The sequence below is a fragment of the Mercenaria mercenaria genome, chromosome 4 (assembly GCF_021730395.1).
Source record: "Mercenaria mercenaria strain notata chromosome 4, MADL_Memer_1, whole genome shotgun sequence".
Taxonomy (NCBI): domain Eukaryota; kingdom Metazoa; phylum Mollusca; class Bivalvia; order Venerida; family Veneridae; genus Mercenaria; species Mercenaria mercenaria.
This window is the reverse complement of record NC_069364.1, coordinates 7,176,480-7,202,574: the sequence shown is the minus strand read 5'-3', so window position 1 is coordinate 7,202,574 and position 26,095 is coordinate 7,176,480. Positions and strand designations below refer to the sequence as shown.

General features: G+C 35.3%; 1 protein-coding gene across 1 annotated transcript; it reads right to left on the bottom strand.

Moving 5' to 3' along the window:
• Positions 1–544: 544 nt before the first annotated feature.
• Positions 545–26,089, bottom strand: LOC123550938 (zinc finger-containing ubiquitin peptidase 1-like). The gene is made up of 9 exons (XM_045339441.2): positions 26,012–26,089; positions 22,257–23,538; positions 21,443–21,540; positions 19,371–19,539; positions 16,701–16,892; positions 15,485–15,653; positions 14,745–14,872; positions 12,010–12,227; positions 545–9,454 (listed from the first exon to the last, which is right to left on the bottom strand). Exons 2-9 carry the CDS (start codon positions 23,527–23,529, stop codon positions 9,419–9,421), a joined length of 2,283 nt encoding a protein of 760 aa, XP_045195376.2. The 5' UTR covers positions 23,530–23,538; positions 26,012–26,089; the 3' UTR covers positions 545–9,418.
• Positions 26,090–26,095: the final 6 nt, after the last annotated feature.

Below are 26,095 nucleotides of genomic sequence, written 5' to 3'. Positions count from 1 at the left end.
AAGTGTTGAAAGTTTCAAAGCTTTATCTTAAAAGAGTTTGTCAAAATATGAACTGGTACAAAAAACTTAACCATGATTTCTAAGTCAAAAGGGGTCATAATTCAGCCAAAATCCTTGATGGAGTTATGTGCTCTTGGCTATAACTGGCCATGGTGATGGTAAACAAGTGTTGAAAGTTTCAAAGCTTTATCTCAAAAGACTTTGTCAAAACGTGGACTAGTACGAAAAACTTAACCAAAGTGTGACACCGACGCTGTGGTGAGTAGGATAGCTCTACTTATTCTTCGAATAGTCGAGCTAAAAAAGCCCTTGACCTTCGAGCTAGGGGTCTAGGTATTGCATATGACATGGCTTCCATTATGGGAAATGTGTGTGCCAAGAAATATTAAAATCGGGATTAAACAGAACCCTTTAAGCAGTATACATTAACAGACAGACAGGCCAACAGAGAGATTACTACCGTACTTCACAACAATAACAAAAATATACTGTTCTCATCCTTCTCACCTACATATGTCTTGGGAATAAATAAGAAAAAGAAATACTCTTTAGCATTGTGTATTTATAAAACAAGCATAAAATCAACAAATGACTAGATATAAGATGCGCAAAATATAACAGTGTAATTATAAAAATGACAAATTCATAATAAAAATGTCTACATAATGATAATTAGCAGTCAAAATATTAGCAAATGGTGTCTAACGATAGCTAATAATTCTTGACAGAATTTCTAAAAAAGTAAATTTAATCCAGGCATGCCATAAGCTTACAGAATTTATGAATCCCTATTACATACTTTATTCCAAAACAACATACAGTGAAATTAAAAGACCTAATATTAATGCATGATTTGCAATAGTGTACTTATAATTGCACCAGCTTCATAAAACTGCTTGGTTTACAGTGTTCACACAGTAATCCTTCTAAATATAAAATGATTTATACAAAAAAAAAAACATCTTGACAGTCAAACATACTTTATTAGGACTAAAATACCCTGAAAAGAAATCTTTTTAAACACTTTGCAAATTTTAACTTGTTGGTCAATAGTACCACCTAAAAATTCATTTTGAATCTTGACTATGCTTGCTCAGAAATGTTTTAATAAGTACTTCTTTTTTTTTTTTTTGCTAATAGCATTTAAAATAGCCCCACAGCTTATAAAACTGAGATTTGCAACCAGTCTAAAATTACAGCTTTGCCATTGGTCAATTTCACCAGTGCTCAGAGCCAATCATTGAGATGCTGGATATATAAAACTTTGCCACTGGTCAGTTTCAAAAGTGCTCAGAGCCAATCATTGACATGCTGGATATACTGAGACTGAGCTTCAAACTATTACATGGTTGTTTAACTTATCTCAATACATGTATGCTACAAATTAGGCCATTTTGTATACAGTATGAGCTAGTCTACACTTCAAGTTTAACATATAACAAGAGCACCGCCTTGCGGGTGCTGACGCTCATCTGATTTTTTTTGTGTAATAGAAATATTGTCCTACCCATGATTTTCTAAGTCTAAAAAGGGCCATCATTCTTGCAAAAAGCAGGATAGAGTTATGTTTCTTAATGTTCAGTGTCCACTTATGATGGTGAAAAACTGTTGCAAGTTTTAAAGCAATAGCTTTGATAGTTTATGAGAAAAGTAAACTTAAACATAATACTCAACCAAGAAAATGATTTTCTAAGTCCAAAAGGGGCAATAATTATTGCAAAAAGCCGGATGGAGTTATGTTGCTTGCTGTACAGGGTCAGCTTATGATGGTCAACAAGTGTTGCAAGTTTCAAAGCAGTAGCTTTGATAGTTTAAGAGAAAAAAGTTCACCTAAACATAAAACTTAACCAAGAAATCTGATATTTTCTAAGTCCAAAAGGGGCCATAAATCTTGCAAAAAGCAGGATGGAGTTATGTTTCTTGCTGTACAGGGTCAACTTATGATGGTGAACAAGTGTTGCAAGTTTTAAAGCAATAGCTTTGATAGTTTAGGATAAAAGCTGACCTAAACATAAAACTTAACCATAAAAAAAAAGTTTCTAAGTCCAAAAGGGGCAATAAATCTTGCAAAAAGCAAGATGGAGTTATGTTTCTTGATGTACAGGGTCTGCTTATGATGGTGAACAAGTATTCCAAGTTTCAAAGCAATAGCTTTGATAGTTTAGGAGAAAAGTTGACCTAAACATAAAACTTAACCAAGAAATCTGATATTTTCTAAGTACAAAAGGGGCCATAAATCTTGCAAAAAGCAAGATGGAGTTATGTTTCTTGATGTACAGGGTCTGCTTATGATGGTGAACAAGTATTCCAAGTTTCAAAGCAATAGCTTTGATAGTTTAGGAGAAAAGTTGACCTAAACATAAAACTTAACCAAGAAATCTGATATTTTCTAAGTACAAAAGGGGCCATAAATCTTGCAAAAAGCAAGATGGAGTTATGTTTCTTGCTATACAGGGTCAGCTTATGATGGTGAACAAGTATTCCAAGTTTCAAAGCAGTAGCTTTGATAGTTTAGGAGAAAAGCTGACCTAAACATAAAACTTAACCAGGCAACGCCGACGCCGACGCCGACAACCGCTCAAGTGATGACAATAACTCATCATTTTTTTTCAAAAAATCAGATGAGCTAAAAATGATGTCTTTCAAAACAAAAAAATTCTAACCATGCTACAAGCCAAATAGCCAAGCTCCAGGTCTTGAGGATTTAAACAAGAATATTTTTAAAAAAATTTATGCAAGTTTAAATAAACCATGAGCCCCAGGGTGAGGCAAATTTTGATCCATGGAGATGATTTGAAAAAAAACTTTGTAGAGAAGCACTACACCAAGCTACATGCTACATATCTATGGCATCAAGGTTTTAGACAAGAACATTTTAGAGCTTTTCCTACAAACTCTGTAAATGTAAAAACAAGTGAACCCAAGCATTGGGCAATTTTAGACCAAACACAAATGAGTTGAACAAACACTACACAGTGCTACATGCTAAATATCTAAGCTTTAGACCTTGAGGTTTTAGACAAGATGATTTTTTAAATTTTTCCTGTTAAGTTTTGGGGCAAATTTTGATCAATGAGGCATGATTTCAATAAACTCGGTAGAAACTACTACACAGTGGTACATGTCAAATATCTAAGCTTAAGACCTTCAGGTTTTAGACAATACAATTTTTTTTCCTATGTAAGTCTATGCAAAACAAATGAACCTCTGGGCAAGGCCAATTTTCACACAAGTGGTATGATTTGAGCAAATAAGGCCAATGCTACATGCTAAATATCTAAGCCGTGCACCATGCAGTTTTAGACGAGAACATTTTTAATGTTTTTCTAATACAAGTCTATGTAAAACAAATGATCCCCTGGGCTTGGCCAATTACAACCCTTGGGGTAAAATCTGAACAAATTTCGACAGGGTACGATTACACAATGTTATATGTACCATATATTTCTGCTTTAGGCCTTCAAGTTTTAGACAAGGAATTTTTTGAAGTTTTTCTAATAGAAAGGATAGAACCATGGAGCAGGGCCAATTTTGACCCCACGGAAATGTTTTGAAAAACTTTGGTAGAGAAACACTAGAAAATGCTACACAACAAATATCTAAGCTCTGGGCCATGCCCTTTTGGGTAAGAAAACTTTTTCGTTTTAGTTGCCATGGCTACAAGATTGCATGGAATGGAATGCTTTGAATCACTTTGGCAGAAAACCATCCAAGGAACATCCAGGGAAGCTTCATCAAATTCCACCAAATGGTTTTAGAGGAGAACATGTTTATGTAAAAATGTTTAGGCTGGATAACAGACCCCTTGTTGACTATCCACCTGTACCAAAAAGTCACCCTGAACAAAGTTCAGATGAACTAAAAAAAACAACAAAGTTACTGCAATCAAAATAAAAGCATCCTCCAAAAGCTGACTATTCCATTGTATCTCAATGTGCAATATGCAAAGCTAGAAATACAAATCCTAAACATCAGTAGGACAGTGGCAGAGTGGTTAAAGTCACTGAGGACAGTAGCAGAGTGGTTAAGTCACTGACTTTGAATCAATTGCCCCTCACTACTGTGGGTTCAAAACGTTGTTTGTGATGTAGAATTCTTACATGTGAGGAAGCCTTCAAGCTGGTTTACAGAAGTTTAGTTGTTCTACCCGTGTGCCTGCCTATATCTATCCAATGCTGGTATGTCGCCATATGAGTTAGAATTAAGTCTGAGTGACGTTAAACTCAGTAATACTAAAAATAGTAATCCTACTTAAGCTTGAATAGCACAGTAAAATTGTGTCAATAAATTTCACAGCTGTTGATATTCTGTTGTGTTTACATGCCAATATGGTTCACAGCTGTTGACATTCTATCAAGTGTACACACACAGTAAAATTGTGTACATGAAATTCACAGTTGTTGACATTTCTATTAAGTTTAAAGCAAAGTAAAACAGCATAAATAAATTTCACAGATGTTGACATTCCATCAGGTTTATTTGTCAATAAAGTTCACAGCTGCTGATATTCCATCATGTTTATTTGTCAATAAAGTTCACAGTTGTTGACATTCCATCAGGTTTATTTGTCAATAAAGTTCACAGTTGCTGACATTCCATCAAGTTTATTTGTCAATAAAGTTCACAGTTGTTGACATTCTATCAAGTTAACATTTCAATAAAGGTCACAGCTGTTGACATTCTAATAGTATCAAATGTATATGTCAATAAAGTTCACAGTTTACAACTGTTGTCGACATTCCATCAGGATTACATGTGTATAAAGTTCATAGCTGTTGACATTCTATCAGGTTTACTGCACAGTAAAATAGTGCCAATAAAGTTCACAGTTGGTGACATTCTGTCAGGTGTACTGCATAGTTAAATCATGTCACCTAAGTTCACAGTTGGTTACATTCTATCAGGTTAATAAATGCAAAGTAAAATCCTCTCAATAAAGTTCACAGTGACATTCTATCTGGCTATTATATGAAGAAAGAGTAGACCAATTATGTAGTGAATCAGAACATGAAATTATTTTAAAAAATATCTTTATCACGTGGTAGCAGGGTTAGGTTACTGGTTTTAAAATGGCTCCCATTCTATTATATCTACTTGACAATTCCTTTCATTCTATTATGTCTAAATGATAATGGCTCTTAATCTATTATGTCTAAATGACAACTGCTCTCATTCTATTATGTCTAAATGACAATGGCTCTCATTTTTTATATCTGAATGACAATGGCTTTCTTTCTATTATATCTGAATGACAATGGCTCTCTTTCTATTATGTCTAAATGACAATGGCTCTCATTTTTTACATCTTAATGACAATAGCTCTCATTCTATTATGTCTAAATGACAATGGCTCTCATTATATTGTCTAAATGACAATCGCTCTCATTCTATTACCAGTATGTCTAAATGATAATATTGCTCATTCTATTACATCTAAATGACAATGTTGCTAATTCTATTACGTCTAAATGACTGCATCCCATTCCACTCTCCTAATGCAAACCATACATGTAATATACAGGAGAGGATGATTGAAATAATGGAAATGTCAAAATATAAGCTTATTGCACTAAAATCATAATGTTGTTATGAGATGGCCTAAGAGACTAAATATGCATTATCAACCTACCTTTAATATTTAAAGGTGCACACTATGGGCTTTTAAAGAAATGTCGGGAAAAAAAGGTAAATATGCAAAATCTGCATTGTTGTAAAATGTAAACACTGCATATATGCGTAAACATTCTGAAAATTCTGAAAGCCATTCTTACATACCAGAGGTCCACCATGGTCCCCGTCACTGAACTAACTACAGGTTAAAGGTTTCAACCTATCAGTGGCATTTCCCCGACAGGTCATCAATCTAAATCATCCATGGAAATTATCCATTATTTAAACTGATGCTGAATCACAATGAATGTTTTCATTTTTCTAGGTAAATTTCTAAATATCCAGTTTGAGGAGTAAATATCTATTGTTCAGTCATTTTGTTTTGTCTTTATTCAATGTAAGCAAGTATTTTGCTAATATATTGCTTGAATATGGTGGGTTGTAAACAGGAAATCACTGATTGGCTGAAACCTCTCCAGGTTTTAATTACCAATGTGCATTGCTCACCAAATAAATGAACGAAATAAATCACAGGTTCATCTTCAGATTTTGAAAAACCTGTGACAGATGAGAATGTCCAATGGCTGACATCTTGATTTCAATACCGTCTGCCTTGCTACAGCAGAAGACACTGTAGGTGCTGGCCATAAAGCTGACCTATAAAATTTTTACAATACAACTGCTGGTGGACTCAACAAACTGATAATGGTATAACCATACGCTAATTACAATGGCAACTATACAAAACTTACTGTGCAGCATGCAATATAAATAATCTTCTGTGTAAAGGAAAACACATTTGTACATATATTGAGGCCAAATTGTACATATCACATTATTTCAGCACTATATATAATTATATAAAACAATCAATAGAAAGATGTGTACACTATGCAACAAGAAATGTGCATAAAATGAATACAGAAATTTATATAAATGAGTGCTTTTCTAAAAATCACAACCTATAATACTATAATATTAACAGACATGTGTTCTCATAATGTGGTGAATGAAACAGATAATGGATTTATTACCAGGCCAATGTGCAAACAGATGTTTATTTACAATTTTACTATATCATCATATTTCAATATTTTAACTCAAACATCATTTTGCTTGCCAGGATATAAATTATTCAGCTCTAGCATTCTTTCTGACATAAAACAGTGTCATAAAAAATATCATGAAAAATAAAAGGCTTTTACCAATACCATCAACTTTGTAATTGCTTTTTCACTTTTCACTCCTATATAGAAATTGATAGGATGGTTGTGAGTGTGGAATTTTGCCTAGACCTAAAAAAGGCCATAATTCTACCAAATAAATGCAAGACTTTAGGTTCTAGTAAAATATATTCCTCTAATGATGATACACAAGTTTGTGAAGTTTCAAAGCTATTGCTCTTAAGATAAAGTGAACTAAAACAAAAATAACTAGAGATGTTTTTGAGAAAAGCACATGTCTCCCACAACTGCCCCTATGAAAAATAATAGTTTCTCTAGATGTTTTAAACGAGTGAATCCAATTAGATGGTCTGGATGAGTGGATCCAATCAGTAATTCAAGGGCCATAAATCGAAAGTGCCTGGGCGGATTTGGCTAGTTATCGAACTTGGGTAAGGTCTTATGGCCAAACATATTTTATTCAAGTTTGGTGAAGATCGGATGAGAAATGTTCGACTTAGAGAGCGGACAAGAGTAAACAGACGGATTTTTTCGGTAATTCAAGGGCCGTAACTCTAAAATGCCTAGACCGATTTGGCTAGTTATCAAACTTGGCCGAGGTCTCATGGTCAAACACATTTTGTTCAAGTTTGGTGAAGATCGGATGAGAAATGTTCGACTTAGAGCGCGGACAAGAGTAAAAAGGCCGATTTTTCGATAATTCAAGGGCCGTAACTTCAAAATGCCTGGACCGATTTGGCTAGTTATCGAACTTGGCTGAGGTCTCATAGTCAAACATATTTTATTTAAGTTTGGTGAAGATCGGATGAGACATGTTTGATTAAGAGTAAGGACATGAGTAAAAAGGCCAATTTTTCGATAATTCAAGGGCCGTAACTCCAAAATACCTGGACCGATTTGGCTAGTTATCGAACTTGGCCGAGGTCTCATAGTCAAACACATTTTGTTTAAGTTTGGTGAAGATTGGATGAGAAATATTCGAATTAGAGTGCGGACAAGAGTAAAAAGACCGATTTTTGGTAATTCAAGGGCCATAACTCCAAGATGCCTGGACCGATTTGGCTAGTTATCACCCTGGCCGAGGTCTTATGGTCAAACACATTTTGTCAAGTTTGGTGAAAATCGGATGAGAAATGTTCGACTTAAGAGTGCAGACAAACTTTGTGACAGAGACACACACACATACTGGAGTAAATCAATATGTCTCCCACACCACTGTGTGGTGGGAGACATAATAACCAAGAAATTCTAATTTTCTAAGTACAAAAAGAGCCATAATTCTGACAAAATCCATGGTTCTTGACCAAAATATTTAACAAATGACAATGAACAAGTGTGCAATAGTTCAAAACTATAAAACTTAGCCAAGGCCAACACAGCAATTTAACAGATAGTTAATTAGAAACTTCTTCTTCCTCCTTGCCCTACACTGTAAGACCAGTAGCCCCGATGAAACTTGTTGTTTGCCGCAGATCCTCAATGCCTCCATACAGAGTCTGGTGGATTGAGGTATCTATCGGCCAAGTCGCAGCTCGCTCCTGGTCATGCCTTTTACATTTCTGGAGTATATGCTCTATAGTCTAGGCAAACACAGCAATTCAACAGACATTTAATTAGTGACTACTGATGTTAAGAATAGTCTAGACTTTTAAACATAAGAGTTAATTTGTCTTGGTTAAACATTAATGAAAGGGACATGCCCCCACACTTACATTACAACATTAACAAATTTAAAACAGGCATCAACATGTATGATATAAAGGCTTGGTAAATTCCTTCTATTTCGTAACTACTTTTACTGCCAACTAAAATATTAAGAGAATTCTACATATCTTACAGTCTATAAATAAACACCTATGAAAATGTGAATGATTTTTCTTTTTCACTTTTTGTCTGAAGAGAACTTTCCACCTCCCAATAAATGTTACATAAATATGTAGGCATACCTCTTTGTTATTGCTTTATGTATGTGCTTCTATAAAAAAGACAGTTAAGATTTACTAAATATTACTACACTAATGGAAAGTGAATTGTACACATGTGCTATAATTTTGCTATGTTCAAATGAAAGCCAGTGGGCTATCAATGAGAAATAATTTTCCGAACATTAAAATTACCATGTATATTGTACAAAAAATATACCACGAAAATGGCAGAAATGTCAAATTTTTATGTGATAACTGTTAATTAAGTTGAAAAGGTCAATCAATAGCAGAGCTATAACTAAAGGCAATTAATACCCTCAGACACACATGGGTTGTGTACCCTGATTCTCATCCTGATGAGGTTAACCACTGATGTTAGTTTAAGTGGTTAAGAAGATATGGAGCTGACTCAAATTTAAGCCATTTGATTTTTGACCTTAGACATGCTATATATCACATGACACTTCAGCGTTTGTGAAAATTTGACTTCAAAACATGTGAAAAAATACACAGAAAAAAGGTTTACAGACAGAAAAATTAATGGACCTTATACATCACAGTCACAATATTTTACAGAAGCATTTTGCTCAGGTAATCTGAACAAATCTCTAATAAATGTTAGAAAGACAAAATAAGATAAATCACAACTTTTCAGTCAGCTTGTCTGGTTCCTGGTTTTGAATTTCAAATCTTGGTGTGCTAACTTAACCTTTCTGATCGTATTATTTTATGTTCCTGAAAATAAAATTATGACTTTACTAAAACACCATATGAAATATGAATATGCAAATTCAAAGTTTTACCAATGGATGTTATACATGTTGCCTTAAATCTTAATTCATAGCTGCTCATAGATTACAATTTTTTTGTTTCCACTGCCAAAATTCACATGCCTAACAACGATGGCTAACAACCAATGCTGAAAATTATGACTAACACTACTTTAGTAGATAAAACAAGTTAATATTCCTAAGCATTATAATACTAAATGACTTTATGGTTACCAGCTGAGGCAAGATAATTAAAATTCTTCCATGGGGTTTAAAGATACGGAGCAGATAAAAAATATTCCCTATTTGACCTTTTTCTCAATATGTGACCTTGTCTTTCAACCAACCTTAAGTCTAAGCAAGTCATAGGATAATCTTTTCAGTCAAAGATATTAGAACGACAGAAAACAGTGAATTCAGTAAAGAAAATATTATAAATACTTTTCAACTAAAGGGTCAAAGTTTGTGACAAAAATAATTTGGCTCCTTTCATATAGGAGGTTTGGTTAAAATCATTAGCTAATAAAGGTGCTATGATGAACACAAATAAAGTTTTTTAACGGATACCAGACGCAAAAAACCATGTGATCATGGAAAAAATGCTGCAGCTAATATCTAAGTACATACACTATCCTCCATCATACAAAGCATCTAACAGGCATGTTTTAAACAAAAACCAAGAGAGTCTTCATGGCCTTAGACAAAGAAGTATAAAATACACAGAATGGCAACTGGCTGTAATCTCGCGTGAGCTCGTGTCAGAGCGTGATTCGGCGTTATCTTACTAAAAACAAACATCGGCGAGCATGGAGTTACAATTTGTACCTTTAAAACTACATTTAAAATACATGTTAGCTTCTAAAACAAAATTAGTTTAATGTGAAATGGTCTTAAGACACGAAGTACACGTTTTTTTTGCCATCGAAAGAAGTGTGGTCATACGGTGATAATTATTTTACCGATGAATAATTGCTTTCGCATACAAAATGGCGCGTGGAGAAAGCGCCACTTTCGGTAAACGAGATCTCGTTTTTTTGTCACGGGAGGTTGGCGAGATTTGCTCTATATGCCTGTCAAGTTGCCAATCTATTTATTTTTATAGCTCTTTGCCTTAGATCACTCATCGGAGTTTCACAGCTGGATCACACAACTTTGGTAGAGGATCTCCCAAGAAACATTTCCTTGAAATCATTTCAAAAGCAGTTTCTGGGGAGGAGATTTTTGAAATTTTCCACAATAACAGCCATATAGAGAAAACAAACCAAACCCCTGTTGGTGATGTTTTAAGAAAAATTAATACAACTTGGGATTATTTGGTAGAGGTCATCCAAAAAACACTGTTGTGCAGTTTCAAAGCAGATTTTCAAGGATTTCCATACAGCCATATGCAAAAAACTGGCCTCAAAAAAGTGAACTCAAGAAAAACTAATAATCTAATTTTTGACCTAGATTATTCAGTTTCAAACTTAACCTAGAATTCCTAGAGAGTCTGAAAAAGTTTTACAAAGATCATGTGGCCTCAGTGTTAACAAGGCTTGTACAATCTGAACCACTGACCTGTCTTTTTTACTTCAGGTACAGAATTTATAATGATCTACTAGAGAATATGGCCTCTTGAGTGTCAATAAGTTTTTTATGATCTAAAATATTGGTCTTGTTTTTTTATCTCAGGTAAACAAGTTTTGAAATTGACCTAGACATCATTAAGATGCCATTCTGACAAAAATATATGACAATGAAAAGGCAAAATTTAATGTGGCCTCTTGAATGTTAACAAGGGGTTTCTATGATCTGACTTAGTGACCTAGATTTCTTATGTAAATCAGGCAGAAAATGTGGTATCTGCAGTGTTAAAATGGTATATCTATGATTCAACCCTATGACTAGTTTTAAACCTCAGTTAACGCAGTTTTTACTTGACCTAGATTCTATAGACAAAAACATTCTGACAGATTTTATGAAGATCACGTAGAAACTGTGGTCCCTGGAGTGTTAGGAAAACTTTCCTATCATTTGACCTTATGATCTAGTTTTGACCCTAAATGACCCAGTAATGAAACTGGTTGGGATTTTATTCAGGGTAACATTATGCCAGATGGCTGACACAAGGTGATCACAATAGCTCACCTCGAGCACTTTGTTCTCAGGTGAGCTAACAAAAAGCTTCCAAACTTTCTGTAAATAATTTGCAGTTTGTGAAATATAAGTGCTGTGCATTAGTTTTTACTTGCCTTAATAGTTTCTAGTTGCAATTATGTTTCATTATTTACATTTGGCCTCTGTAGCGAGTACAAATGGTCAAAGACTTTAAATAACTTGACCAGCACAGGGTGATATTCTCTGGGTTTAAAATTTGTTCATGAAATGAACATGAGAGTAAGAAATCCAGCTGGCCAACAGAGGATTGGTGATAATACAGAGATACCTGGTTATACTAGACACTATGAGGCATTCTTCACCATCGAAACATGATATAAATTGTGTTGATCTAAATTAAAACGAAACAATAGCGATATTTACCTTATACTCTTGTTCAGAAAGAACTCCTATAACAGCTACTATCTGGTATTGTTTAGCTTTCAGATTTTCCAGAGGTTTTCTAAGTGCTCTCATCAGATTGGCGTTGACTATACTGTGAAACAACTGCATCTGTTTCTTTCTTGCACTCGGATCAAATATCAGCAGACGTAAACTTTTGTCCTTCAATTCTTCTATTCCAACTATAGTCCGACTATGGCCTGTAATTATAAAATGGAAAGAACAGTTTCAAAACAAGAGGGTCAGGATGACCCTGAATCGCTCACCTGAGTAATATGAGCCACATGTTTAAAATGGCAAACTGATGCTAAAATATTAGAAAGTAGGTCAGTAGGTCACATTCATGGTCACTGAGAGTCAGTTTTAAGATTGGTGTGAAAAACTGTACATGTCATTCAAATTTCAAGGCTGTATCTTAAAAAACAAGAAAGTAGGTCAGTAGGTCAAGGTCACAGTCAAGTGACCCCTAATCACTTCGGGTCATCAGGTAATTATGATTAAGCACTCTAGGAAATATGATTTGATAATTTTTGAAGTATTTATTCCTATATAACAAGTGACCCCCAGGGCAGGGCCTGTTTTCACCCCAGGGGCATAATATGAACAATCTTGTATGAGATCCACTAAGCAATGCTACATACCCAATATCAAAAGCCTAGGCTTTGAACTTTCAGACAAGAAGATTTTTTCCCCTATAGATATGTCTATATTAAATCTGGGACCCTAGAGCTGGGCCTCTTTTCACCCCAGGGGCATAATTTGAACAATTTTGATAGAGGAACACTAGCCAATGCAACATACCAAATATCAAAAGCCTATGCCATGCGGTTTCAGACAAGAAGATTTTTAAAGTTTTTTCCAATATAAGTCTATGTTAAACTTGAGACCCCCCCCCCCACCCCCCCGGGGCAGGGCCTCTTTTCACCCCAGGGGCATAACTTGAACAATTTTGGTAAAGGAACACAAGGCAATGCAACATACCAAATATCAAAAGCCTAGGACCTGCAGTTTCAGACAAAAAGATTTTAAAGTTTTTTCCTATATAAGTCTATGTAAAACTTGAGACCCCCCGGGGCAGGGCCTCTTTTCACCCCAGGGTTATAATTTGAACAATTTTGGTAAAGGACCATAAGGCAATGCTACATACCAAATATCAAAGGCCTAGGTCTTGTGGTTTTAGACAAGAAGATTTTTAAAAAAATTTCCTATATAAGTCTATGTAAAACTTGTGACCCCCGGGGCGGGGCCTCTTTACACCCCAGGGGCACAATTTGAATAATCTTATTAGAGGACCATAAAAAATATGTTACATGCCAAATATCAAGGCTCTTAGCCTTGCGGTTTTGGACTAGAAGATTTTTAAAGTTTTTCCTTTCGGTTGCCATGGCAAGCAGAGTTCTGCAAGGAATTCAATTCTTTGAAGAACTTTGAAAGGGGGCCACCCAAGGATCATTTCTGTGAAGTTTGGTTTAATTCTGCCCAGTGGTTTTCAAGAAGAAGATTTTTTTAGAAAATGTTGACGGACGGACGACGCATGACACACGTCGCACGACGGACATTGAGCGGTCACAAAAGCTCACCATGAGCCTTTGGCTCATGTGAGCTAACAAGAGGGCCAAGAGGCTCTAAAGATGCTTACCTGACCATGACCTTTTGCCCTTAAATACTGTATTATTTGTTGAGTGTGATAAACAATCCTTCCAAAATATGACAGATAAAACACTGACAAGACAGAGGAAGTCAAATGGTACCATTTGCACAAACCTGAGATGATGCTTTAACCAACTGTAGCAATGTTCATGAAAATAAGTTGTTGAAAAGTTCTCATTTTGAAGCTCCAATTAATCCTAAGTGCAGTCAAGCAAAATAATTTGAACAAATTTCAGATCAATCCAAGGATACTACAGATCAGGTTTCTTGAAGATCTATCATGCAATTCGTGGCAAACAGTTGTTGAAAGCTGTTTAATTTTAAAGAGGTCCAAGCTGAACCATTTGAACAAACCTTGGAGTGGTCCATCCAAGAATGCAGACAAAGTTTGGTTAAGACCCATCATATGGTACACAAGAAGAAGTCCTTTAAAAGTTTTTCTATTTTTAGCACTAGCACACCCTAAAATGGAGCCAAATGTATTAAAAATCCATCAAGTGATTCATGAAAAGAAGTTATTTAAAACCTTTATTCTAATTTCAGCTCTGGCAGTTGATGAAAAGACGTTATTTAAATGTTTTTCTATTTCTATCCCTGGTCCCCTCTAAAAGGTGCAAAGTGAAATGATAAAACTTGCACAAACTTTAGCAAAGTACATGGATCTACCAGGATGCTACTAGCCAGGTTTAATGAGAATCCATGAAAACAGTTTATTTCAAAGTTTTTTTCTATCTTTAGCTATAGTAACTCTAATCGAAGTCAAGTGGAAACTTTAAATGAGGTTCGTGCAAGGATGTTGTAGACAAAATCTGGTGTAATTCTGCTCAGTAGTTTCAGAAAGAATAATGTTCAGGTAGACAAATCATCCACCTATACTAATAGCTTACCCTGAACAAAGTTCAGATGAGCTGAAAAAATATACACATGTCAAATTTTCAAATTGTTTTTCTAACATGCACTTGTATTAAATATTAGCAAAGCACATTTATATCTAATTTCTCTATATTGGTTATGTCCTGTGCAAAGAAATATCCGCAGAGACATGAACTTTTGTCCTCTGTGCTTACCTTGATGTTGAAGATAAAGTGGTGGTTTAAACGCTGCAGTTTTCTCAAAATAACTCTTCACCCATTCAAATAATTTAGGATGTGTTCCATTTGGTCCTGATGGGTTGTGGAAGTCTAATAATTTACATCTGAAATGTTAAATGAGGAAGATTAAGATTTATTTATTCAAAAAGAAAAAAAAAAAGTCAAAACAGAATGATTCAGTGAGGACCAGACGGTATGTACTTTCAAGGAACACTTGTATAGTGTCACTTGCAAATATCTAGCTGACTATTATCAAACTAAAAATCTATTTAAATGTAAAATGGAGGGAATTAAGCTTGTCTTACATATCACAGTAACAGAACAAAATTATCATCAGCTTAAAAAAATTTTAGCAGTGGACCCATAATGGCAATGTCAATTTATATATTCTGCATGTGATTTTGGTATTCAACATTACTTACAAAAAGCCATGTACTAAGTGTTGAGCTATATTTACATCAGAAGAATGTAGAATGCTCTAAAAAGTAAACATAATGACACAGAAATTGACGAGTGTCATTATATGTCCACTATCTTCATCTATGTTTTCATTATGTTCTATAGGCATTACTTTCTGTTTCAAAATGTTTAACTTTGTGATGTTCTTCTGGACATGAAGGATGAATCTCCCTGTAAGTTTTAGAATACGAACCATACACTATGTTGTGCCTTTAAAATTTAGAATATAATTCTAAATATAAACACAAAAAGCATACTTCACTCTAAGAGATGCCAGGGTAGCAACTATTTCAGTGGCACCTATCCACTTGACTGTATTAACTACTCGCCCACCTAGCTGATCACAACCTTGCTTATCAAATCCCTTTTCCCACGCAGCTTCTATTAACCTCTGTATCTTTGGTATAGATGGCATCAGGGGTCTCCCTGTATCAAAATGTCTTATTTATAATAACTACAATTCATATTTCACTATGAGCATAAAAACTATAATTAAATGCTGTGCCTGGCAAAATGTCAGCAGCATGTATTCAGGCAAATATTCACTCTGATGCTTTTTTTATCTGCTCTTTCATTTTCCAGTTGGTTTTTCCAATTAAGAATGTAAAAGAAAGAAGCATTTTGAATTGAAAATATGTGTGTGTCTTTGTTCAGGTTTAGTGTCTTATCAACAATTATTCATTGTTATAAACAACAGTCTACTTTGTAGCAGTGAGCACAATGCCAAACTTTATTGCGCTGTCTCACTGGAATGAGACACATGACATGATATGATATTATCCCAACCAGTCACCGGGCTGACCAGTCCTGTTAACGCCGAGTGTCATGAGCACAATTTTTCATGTCTTTGGCCAAGAAAAGAACCCACATCCCCACACTCTAAGCGGACATTTTATTACTAGGCTACTGAGGCAGTTTTGAATAGAAAACAACTTTTAATGGCATTAAACTCTACAACATTCCTACATAAAGGCAGAAAACTCAGGAAATGCTTTTCAAACCGAATGTGAATTTGATTGTGTAAAATGGTGAACTGCACTGATTCCATCTAATTGTTGTTTATGTTCAAAACTGATTATACATTTTATAACCTTATTTCATCGATAAAAAGAAATTCAATATCATCCTAATAGGACCAGACACTTGTTTAAAACTGAATCTACCACCTGAATAGCTCAACAGTAGTATCCACTTTGAGTTCTATTCCTAGCCCATCACATTAAGACCTGAAAAATACTACTGGTAGCTTAGCACTTGATACTTAAGTTGTGGTACCAGGAGGTGAAATAAGCCCAAGAGAGGTAAAATAAGCCCAAGTAAAGTATCTATTATTAACTTGTTTGTTGCACAAAAGCTTTGTAGTCCATTTAAATAATTATATGTGACTTGAAGCTTATTTTTAAAGCTTACCTAAAGTCGCAGAAAAAGTCAGGTATACAAGTTACTCACAGTATATTATACCCATTTACTTACCGTTAAAGAGAACTTTATTGTATGTAGGATCGGTCATGAGGGAAGACAGCAACATCTGAAAGTTCCTGTAGCCACACCCCCATCCTTTGTCACCATAGGAACCAGCATAGTGATCTACCACTGTACATAACCATGACTTTCCTACACCATGTGTTGGTGTACGGTAGTACTCCTGTAGACGCTGAATTACACCTGGAAAACACAAACCCTGTCATTCAAACTTATTTTAGATAAGCTCAAGAAGGTATAAAAACACGTAAGGAAACTCACTCGCTAAACCCACTATATTCAGTGTTTCTTTACAAATGTTAAGTTCAGGTTCACTGCAGACCAACTGTGCCAAATATCTTTAGATTACAACATTCAATCCATAGGACACAGGTGCCACCAACTCCTCTCACAGTACATAGACAAAGACCATTTCTCTAGTCTGGCTGAGTAAAATCCCAAAATTAATGAACATCGGGTGTGCAACTTCACATCCTATGTAACAATCCCCTTGTGTTTTATGACTCTAATTCAAATACTTTTTTATATGCAACAAAAACTTGTATGCCCTTTATTCATAATTTTGACAGTCAAGAGCCATAACTCTGGTCTGACAGAATTCTGGAACAAAATCCCTGGAGCACAACTTCACATGCTGAATAATATTCCATGATGTTCAAAGACCCTAGGTCAAATACTTTTTCAGATATGGGCAACACTAACTGTTATGCCTTTTTATGCTTATTTTTGACTAAGTCAAGGGCCATAACTCTGGTCTGGCTGAGCAATATCTCTTACAAAACTTCACATGCTCATTAATATTCCTGTAATGTTTCATAATCCTGGGTCATAATCCCCCACCCCCTCAATTTTGTGTTGCACAAAAATAAATCAAATACACCCAAAGTAAACCACCACAAAAACTGACAAATTCCATCAATAATTCTTGTTCTACCAGGTAACTCTTCTATTACTACTCTCAACAAAAATGCTAGCATTAAACCATTGTTTTAGGCATCCGCAAGGAATGTTTTAACAGGACAGCAAACTTGTGTTAACAGAGAAATTCTTGTCCTTAGGTGCTGTAAATACACCTTTTACGGATGAGTGTTCCATGGTAAAGCATATATGTATAACAGGCCTACAAGGCAGGTCAAAAGAAAATGACTGCAACATGATCAAACCGCATATTTCATGAACATTAAATGATGCTGATAGACAATATATTCATTTTTGTTTTGCTTTTCAAATGTTTTAGGCTAGAATATATATAGTTATGCATGTTTGTTTCATGACAAGAGGGCCATGATGGCCCTATATCGCTCACCTGAGTTTAATTGCTTTCTTGAAAAAAATTCTTTGCTAAAGCTAAACAAATAACCCCATGGGGTGGGGTCAATTTGACCCCGGAGGTAATGATTTGAACAAATTTTGTAGAAGTCTACTAGGCAATGCTACATGTCAAATATCTAAGATCTAAGCCTTCTGGTTTATTTTTAGAAATTTTTTGAAGATTTTCCTATGTAAAATCAAGTGACCCCTGGGGTGGGGTCAATTTTAACCCCGGGGGTCATGATTTGAACAAATTTTGTAGAGGTCCACTAGGCAATGCTACATATGAAATATCTAAGCTCTAGGCCTTCTGGTTTATTTTGAAGATTTTTCTATGTACAATCAAGTAATCCCATGGGGCGGGGTCAATTTGACCCCGGGGGTCATGATTTGAATAAATTTTGTAGAAGTCTACTAGGCAATGCTCCATGTCAAATATCTAAGACCTAGGCCTTCTGGTTTATTTTTAGAAAATTTTTGAAGATTTTCCTATGTAAAATCAAGTGACCCCTGGGGTGGGGTCAACTTTGACCCGGGGTCATGATTTGAACAAATTTTGTAGAGGTCCACTAGGCAATGCTACATGTCAAATATCTAAGCTCTAAGCCTTCTGGTTTATTTTTAGAAATTTTTTGAAGATTTTCCTATGTAAAATCAAGTGACCCCTGGGGCGAGGTCAATTTTGACCCGGGGTCATGATTTGAACAATTTTAGTAGAGGTCCACTAGGCAATGCTACAAGTCAAATATCTAAGCTCTAGGGCTTCTGGTTTTTGAGAAGAAGATTTTTTAAGATTTTCCTATGTAAAATCAAGTGACCCCCGGGGCGGGGTCAATTTTGACCCTGGGGTCATGATTTGAACAAACTTGGTAGAGGTCCACTAGGCAATGCTTCACACCAAATATCTAAGCTCTAGGGCTTCTGGTTTTTGAGAAGAAGATTTTTAAAGTTTTTACTTTTGGTTGCCATGGCAACCAGAATTCTGTATGGAATTCAATTCTTTGAACAATTTTTAAAGAAGACCATCCAAGGAACAACCCTGTGAAGTTTCATCAAAATTGGCTTGTTGGTTTAGGAGGAGATGTTGTTTAAAGGAAAGTGTGGACGGACGGACGGACGACGGACGGACGGACGGACGCAACGGTGAGTGAACACAATACCTCACCCTGAGCACTTTGTGCTCAGGTGAGCTAATAAAACATCAGCAGAATCCCTTGTTTAACGTTGGTACCAGCGCCCTAATGGGCTTGGCCACCAAGCAATCCCTCAGATTTCTAAGATGGTATAACACTGAAAAACATTCATTCTCCCTACAAACAAACAGCACAAATAACCAAAACATCACCATACCTTTTGTGCAAGAAGTGCCATCATCTATCCCTCTAGAGTCAGCAAACCTGAACCCATTCTTACGTTCATGAAATTCAACAACTGTGAGATCTCCACTAGCAACGGCTCTCTCAAGATTTGTCTCGTAGGCCTTCTTATATGGTGTTCCGTCTGCCATACCAAACATAACCTGAAATAAATGTCATCTGAATTTTAGATGCTATGAACTACAAAACTTAATAAAACTGAACCACAGAATAAGACTAATAGTGACAAGGAGGACTTGTTTATTTCATCAAATATGTAACAGTTTTCCATGAACAGTCACTATATTTTGCAACATCTAAATATGTTATATATCATTCAAAAGATATTCAGTGGTGGCACTGAGCTAATATCTCATTTTTCCAAAATAAGCGTATCTAAGTTATATTTTTTTACCTTTTACAATCTTTTTCCTATTTAGATTCTAGACAATGAATTAAATTATTTCACAGATTTTTTTAATATGAAGCACTTGACAGGTCAAATTCGAACAAAATTTTCTGGTTAAAATCATTTGAATGGTAAGAAAGGCTGCTATGGAACATTAAAATCAAAATTTACCTAGCGTTAGAATAAGCCCATTTAAGTGTTGAAAAACATGTTAATTGCACAAGAACTACTGTAGTTTATGTTAACTGTTGAGTAATGTGAAAAAAACTTTCAATTTAACTACACTTAAAAGTTTAAAACATTACAATTTACCTTTAAAATTAGCTTTATTTTTGAGGTTCACAAATTTACTGAACAAGAGCTGTCGGATGACAGCGCGCTCGACTATTCGAAGAATTGATTGAAGAATGGGGTCAAAATATTTCCATAGTTTTTCAGACTAAACAAAAAAATGGATTAAACAAAAAATGTTCCTATATTTGTGGATTTCGATTAGTCTTGCACTAACTGGCAATGTGTGACCATGATGGCAAATATGTTAAGTTATATGTCTGGCAAAACATGGACTTATATGAAAAATTTAACTAATTTCCAAGTCCAAAAAGGGCCATAATTCAGTCAAAATAGTTGACAGAGTTATGTACTCTTGCCTAGAGATGGAAATCATGTTGATAAACTAGTGTTAAAAGTTTCAAAGCCACAGTTCAAATAGTTTTGACAAAACGCTGACTTGTTAAAAAAAACTGAACAAATTTCAAAGTCCAAAAAGGGCCATAATTCAGTCAAAATAGTTGTCAGAGTTATGTACTCTTGCCTACAGATGGAAATCATAATGATAAACAAGTGTTTAAAGTTTAAAAGCCAAAATGTCAAATAGTCTTGACAAAACATGGACATATATAAAACAAAACCAATTTCCAAGTTCAAAAAGGGCCATAATTCAGCCAAAAAAGACGAGAGAGTTACGTACTCTTGCCTATTGATAGAGACTATTATACTGAACAAGATATAAAAGTTTCAAAGCCATATGTCAAACACTTTACACAAAATATAAACTGGTACGAAAAACTTAACCAAGATTTCTAAGTCAAAAGGGGCCATAATTCAGTCAAAATGCTTGATGGAGTTATGTACTCTTGCCTACAACTGGACATTGTGATGGTAAACAAGTGTTGAAAGTTTCAAAGCTTTATCTCAAAAGACTTTGTCAAAATGTGGACTGGTACGAAAAACTTAACCAAGATTTCTAAGTCAAAAAGGGGCCATAATTCAACCAAAATTCTTGATGGAGTTATGTACTCTTGCCTACAACTGGACATGGTGATGGTAAACAAGTGTTGAAAGTTTCAAAGCTTTTTCTCAAAAGACTTTGCCAAAATATGAACTGGTACGAAAAACTTAACCAAGATTTCTAAGTCAAAAGGGGCCATAATTCAGTCAAAATGCTTGACAGAGTTATGTACTCTTGCCTATAACTGGACATGGTGATGGTAAACAAGTGTTGAAAGTTTCAAAGCTTTATCTCAAAAGACTTTGTCAAAATGTGGACTGGTACGAAAAACTTAACCAGGGTGTGACGCCGACGCCGACGCCGTGGTGAGTAGGATAGCTCTACTTATTCTTCGAATAGTCGAGCTAAAAATGTATATTAAATGTACCTGTAATTTCTGAAACTCTTTCTCTTCTTCATGATTCGCCATGTCTGTTTCTTTTTCCTGCAGTGCTTGGGCTATCATTTTATCTGTACGTTCTTGTACTGAAGTTGATGAAAACACCATTAATCAAAATACTGTCTAAATTTTTGTTTACAATGTAAACTATGTGGTGAAACATAAGTTACTTGTAAAATACACCAAATGATGGCCAGTCAGAGGTAACCTGGTTAGTTATTTGCAATCTCATGTTTGCTCTGATCTTGACCTTTGACCAAAAATTCCTTAATTAATCAATTAATTAATGGCTATATATACTAATAAATGGATATCATCTTTCAAAGTTTCTGTCGGCTAAAGCTTTTCAGACCCTTAAATCAATAGAAATTATTTCCTGACAACTGGCACTATGATCCTTGAAAGTCTGAAGACCGTGGCCTCAAGCATTCACCACTTGTTGACTGAAACAGTTTTCAGTTGAAATGTCACTATGACCTTGACCTTTGATATAATGACACAAAAAGCAGTAGAGGTCAAGACTTTTAAAGGTTGTAAGCCTTCAGGTTAATTTTTCTCCAGCAATTTATTAGGAACTATTTTCAGTCTCAAGATTGCTGTGAGCTTGACCTTTGATGTACTGATCCCAGAATAGTCAAAGGTCATCTACAGACCACATAAAAGATTGGTAGCTTTAAACCCAAGCATTCTTCTGTCACAAAGGGTCTACAATAGACCAGCTTACAGATCGACCTCCAATGGCCATCATGAATTAATACAATGTATTTTTTTAAAGAAGAGTTTTTGACATACATGTACTTACTTGGAGTTTGTTCTGCTGAGAAATGACCATTTACATGTGCTTCTAGCCTCGACTTTTCATAGAATTCCATCTCACATACAGGGCAGTGGAAGACTGACTGACTCGCCATTGCATCTCCAACAGCTGCATTAGGTTTATCGGGGCTGAATATCTGAGAATGTTCCTGATTTACATGTAAACTAAGCTCGCCTGAATTTGTGTAGATTCTCATACATATTGGACAAGGGTATTCTTCCATCAGGTCATTAGGATTACTATCAGCAGATGCTGTACTGTATAGACTGGCTGTATCACTTCTACTACTAGGGCCGGCTTCCGAACCACCCGGTCTTGGCCTGGCAGGGCTCAAAACATCAACATGTGCCATATTCACATGGGCCTGTATCAAGTTTTCTGACGACGTAATAAACTGACAGAGCGGGCAGGAGAATCCAGCAGGCATGTTAGAGTTTATATCTGGCTCTACATTATCATTTATGTCTGGTTGGAGTACTTGGTTAAGATTTGGTTGAAGTGGAATATTATTATTGTCTTGCCCCTCTTCCATTATTATATCATTTTGACTATGTATGCTATTTTGCAACCTCACCCTTGCAGCTTGTTCTGAATCTAACTGAGAATTTTGATTAGAGTCTATTGTATCACATGATAAAGAACCCCTCATGGTATGTGCAGAGGCAGACGATCTTAAAGAATGAGATGATGTTGAGGCCCGTATTGCCTCAGACGATGCTGATTCTCTTACCATTCTTGATGGAGCGGGTTCATTCACCAACTCAAAATTTAATTGCAATTTACCTCTTCTATTAATATTTGACTCCGAATGAGATGTTTTCATACTTGAGGACTTTTTACTAGGAGATTTTTGTGGGCTTTGATCTAAACTTTGGGAATGTTTCAACGAAGTTTTAGATGGAGTTTTCGGTATTGCTCCACCATGTTCAATTCCGAACTTTTCTGGATCGTCCTTACCAGAACTATGGCGACTTCTCACGTTGGTGTCCCCTTCCATGTTCTTGGCACCTGGGCTTGTCATGTCATCAAAATGAACTGAATTTATATGTAGATTCATTTCTTCACTTGTAATGCCAGACAAATCACAGAAAGGACAACATACATTGTTTTCAACATGTTCCAAAAGTACATGACTTCTCATGTTCTCTTCTGTCAAGTCCTCTTGTCCACAAATAAGACATGTAAATTTCTCACCCAGAAGTCCATGTCCTTGACCTTTGGTAGCAACATGACTTTGCGTTTGACCTCCGGTAGCCATTTTCAGTATCTAAATTACAAAAAAATACATATCATTACAATCTAAACATTCTCTAGACTACTCACCCCTTAAATATTTAAATATACTGGTACTGATGATAAACCTGGACAGAAAATGAGTTTTTTTACCTGTAACTTTTTTATTTCTGCAAATTGTTATCAATGGTTGGTATCAAAATAAAACTTAACATTTGCTAAAAACTTTACATAATTCAAATTTTTATTTAGTAAGCAAACTCACAAGAAGTGAGGCCCTAAAAGGCGTTTGTAAAATGGGGATTGTACGAACATTGACTGATGATAAGTTCGACCACTTTGTCATTTACAAAATTTTCCTCATAGTATCATATTGAAACTTTCCCAAAAATGATGCAACAGTCATTCCGGATCAAATAATGAAAAGTGCCCAAATGTCATGCCATTATGTGTTGGCAGTAAGCATGCGTAAAAAAAAAACACCCTCTTCCCCAGTAATTTTAGATAAATATTTTGTTATACAGATAAATGTACATCATTTATCTAAACAGGATATTTACCAATTTTGTTTTTGTTTACATCACAGTTGGTGTTGTAAGTGGTTGCTATTAGATGGTGGTTGCTATTCAATTATATAAATAACCGATTGCAATCAAATAATTCCAAGGTGGTCGACTTTATCATCTGTCCGGGTTTATCATCAGTACCAACAGATGGAAAATATTTTCTCCAAACAATTAACCTTCAGTATGAGTGACACTGATTGTAACAATCTGAGAGAAACAACAGATTTTTTGTGCTATATCACTATCAAGATATACAGTAACTTACTGTGAAATGTTTGAATTTTGTGGGGGACAAATAGATTTAGTTTTGTGGTTGTGTCACCCACAAAATTAAATCCCAACAACAAGAGGGCCATGATGGCCCTGTATCGCTCACCTGAGTACCATTGCTCAAAATGATATGATCGTTTCAAACCAATCTCATTAGAAGCTGCTAAGGTGTATTCATTTAGATAAAAAATAAAGGGTTGTAATTTCATTCTTTTAAACTGGCAAAAGAATGATCAGTCAATTATACAGCCATCTCCTAATCCTATTTCTCTGCTTTTCATGCCTTTGTATAAATTTCATATTTTGTAGCTTTAACTTAATCATTGCTTATACAAGATGGACAACAAATTGTAAAAGCATTTGCGTATGGTGGAAAGTGCCTAGAATATACGACCAGTAAAGGCAAATTTTATTGTGAAACAATGAATATAACGAGGGTTGAACGCAATTCTGTAGTAACTCCTATGAAATAAAGCAGGACTTACGACCGTATTGCGTTCAACATTAAGCTCTGTAGGGCTTTTGAGTGACGCTATTTTAGTACAGTTAAAACAAATTATACCTTACCCCCAGCACTTTGCTGGTACCCATTTACAGCTGGGTCGACTGAGGCAATCCTGATAAAGGTTAGAAGATATTAAATGCCTCTGCTACTAGTACTAGAAAGTTTTTCAGGACATAAATTTCTATCCTTCTGCTGTCTGTTTCATACACAGGTAAAATGAGATATCTCATTCAGTTTCCACGTGATGTTGGCAAGATTTGCTCTATATACCTTTCAAGTTGCCGATCTATTTATTTTTTTATAGCTCTTTGGTAAAAATTACAATTTATAATATATTTTTATCAGCATTTCTAGCCTTTCACTTCCTGCGAGACTATCCTTGTCTTGAAGGTCTGTCTTTAGGCAAATAAAAAAAATACCAAAAAAATATGGGGTTGACCATAATGCAGTGAAACCTGACTGAGATACATGATGAAAACGCTAATATTGCATAGGTAGACATCAGGCAATACCTACTTTCACTTTCATTTTACCAAACAGCTTCCACTAAACTGTTGAAGCATATAACATAGCTTAAAATCATCCACTGACATTCCTCTTTACAATCAAGCATCAACAAAGCTTATATCTGGCATGAAAATGGCATTTACTAGGCGGGAAAATTGCACTATGATATATCTTGGTATGGACTGCATTTGAGTGGACCACCGAGGCATATCTTGTCTATTACTACCTTCATGCCATAAAGTGCCTTGCCAAAGGACACACATCGCAATGGGTGTAGCCAGGAACTAAAACCAGGACCTTCACCTCCATAGAAGTGTCTTTGCCCCCTCGGCCAATGCGTATGAGATCAATGGCTATTTTATTATTTATTCCTAATACTATAATAGACATTTATAACTGGGATATATGTGAAAGTGCTTACTACTACTAACAGCTGCCTGACAGATTCACATCCTTGTGAACCATTGAAAATAAACATACAGAACTACTGTCTTTCTTATACCAAATTTAATACAAAATTAGATTCCTGTCCGAACTTACTTACACATTGGTCAATTCATGTCTTTCGTAAATTTGCTCATTGAATAACACTTTTGAATGTGAACAAAAATAAAAGCTTAAGACTAAATAAAATGCACAAATTGTTTGTACATGTGTACCTGTGTAACTTTAGTAGAAGACGTTTTACATTAATTAATGAACAGCATCTTCTTCCCCAACTACCTGTCATTATCAACCAATCA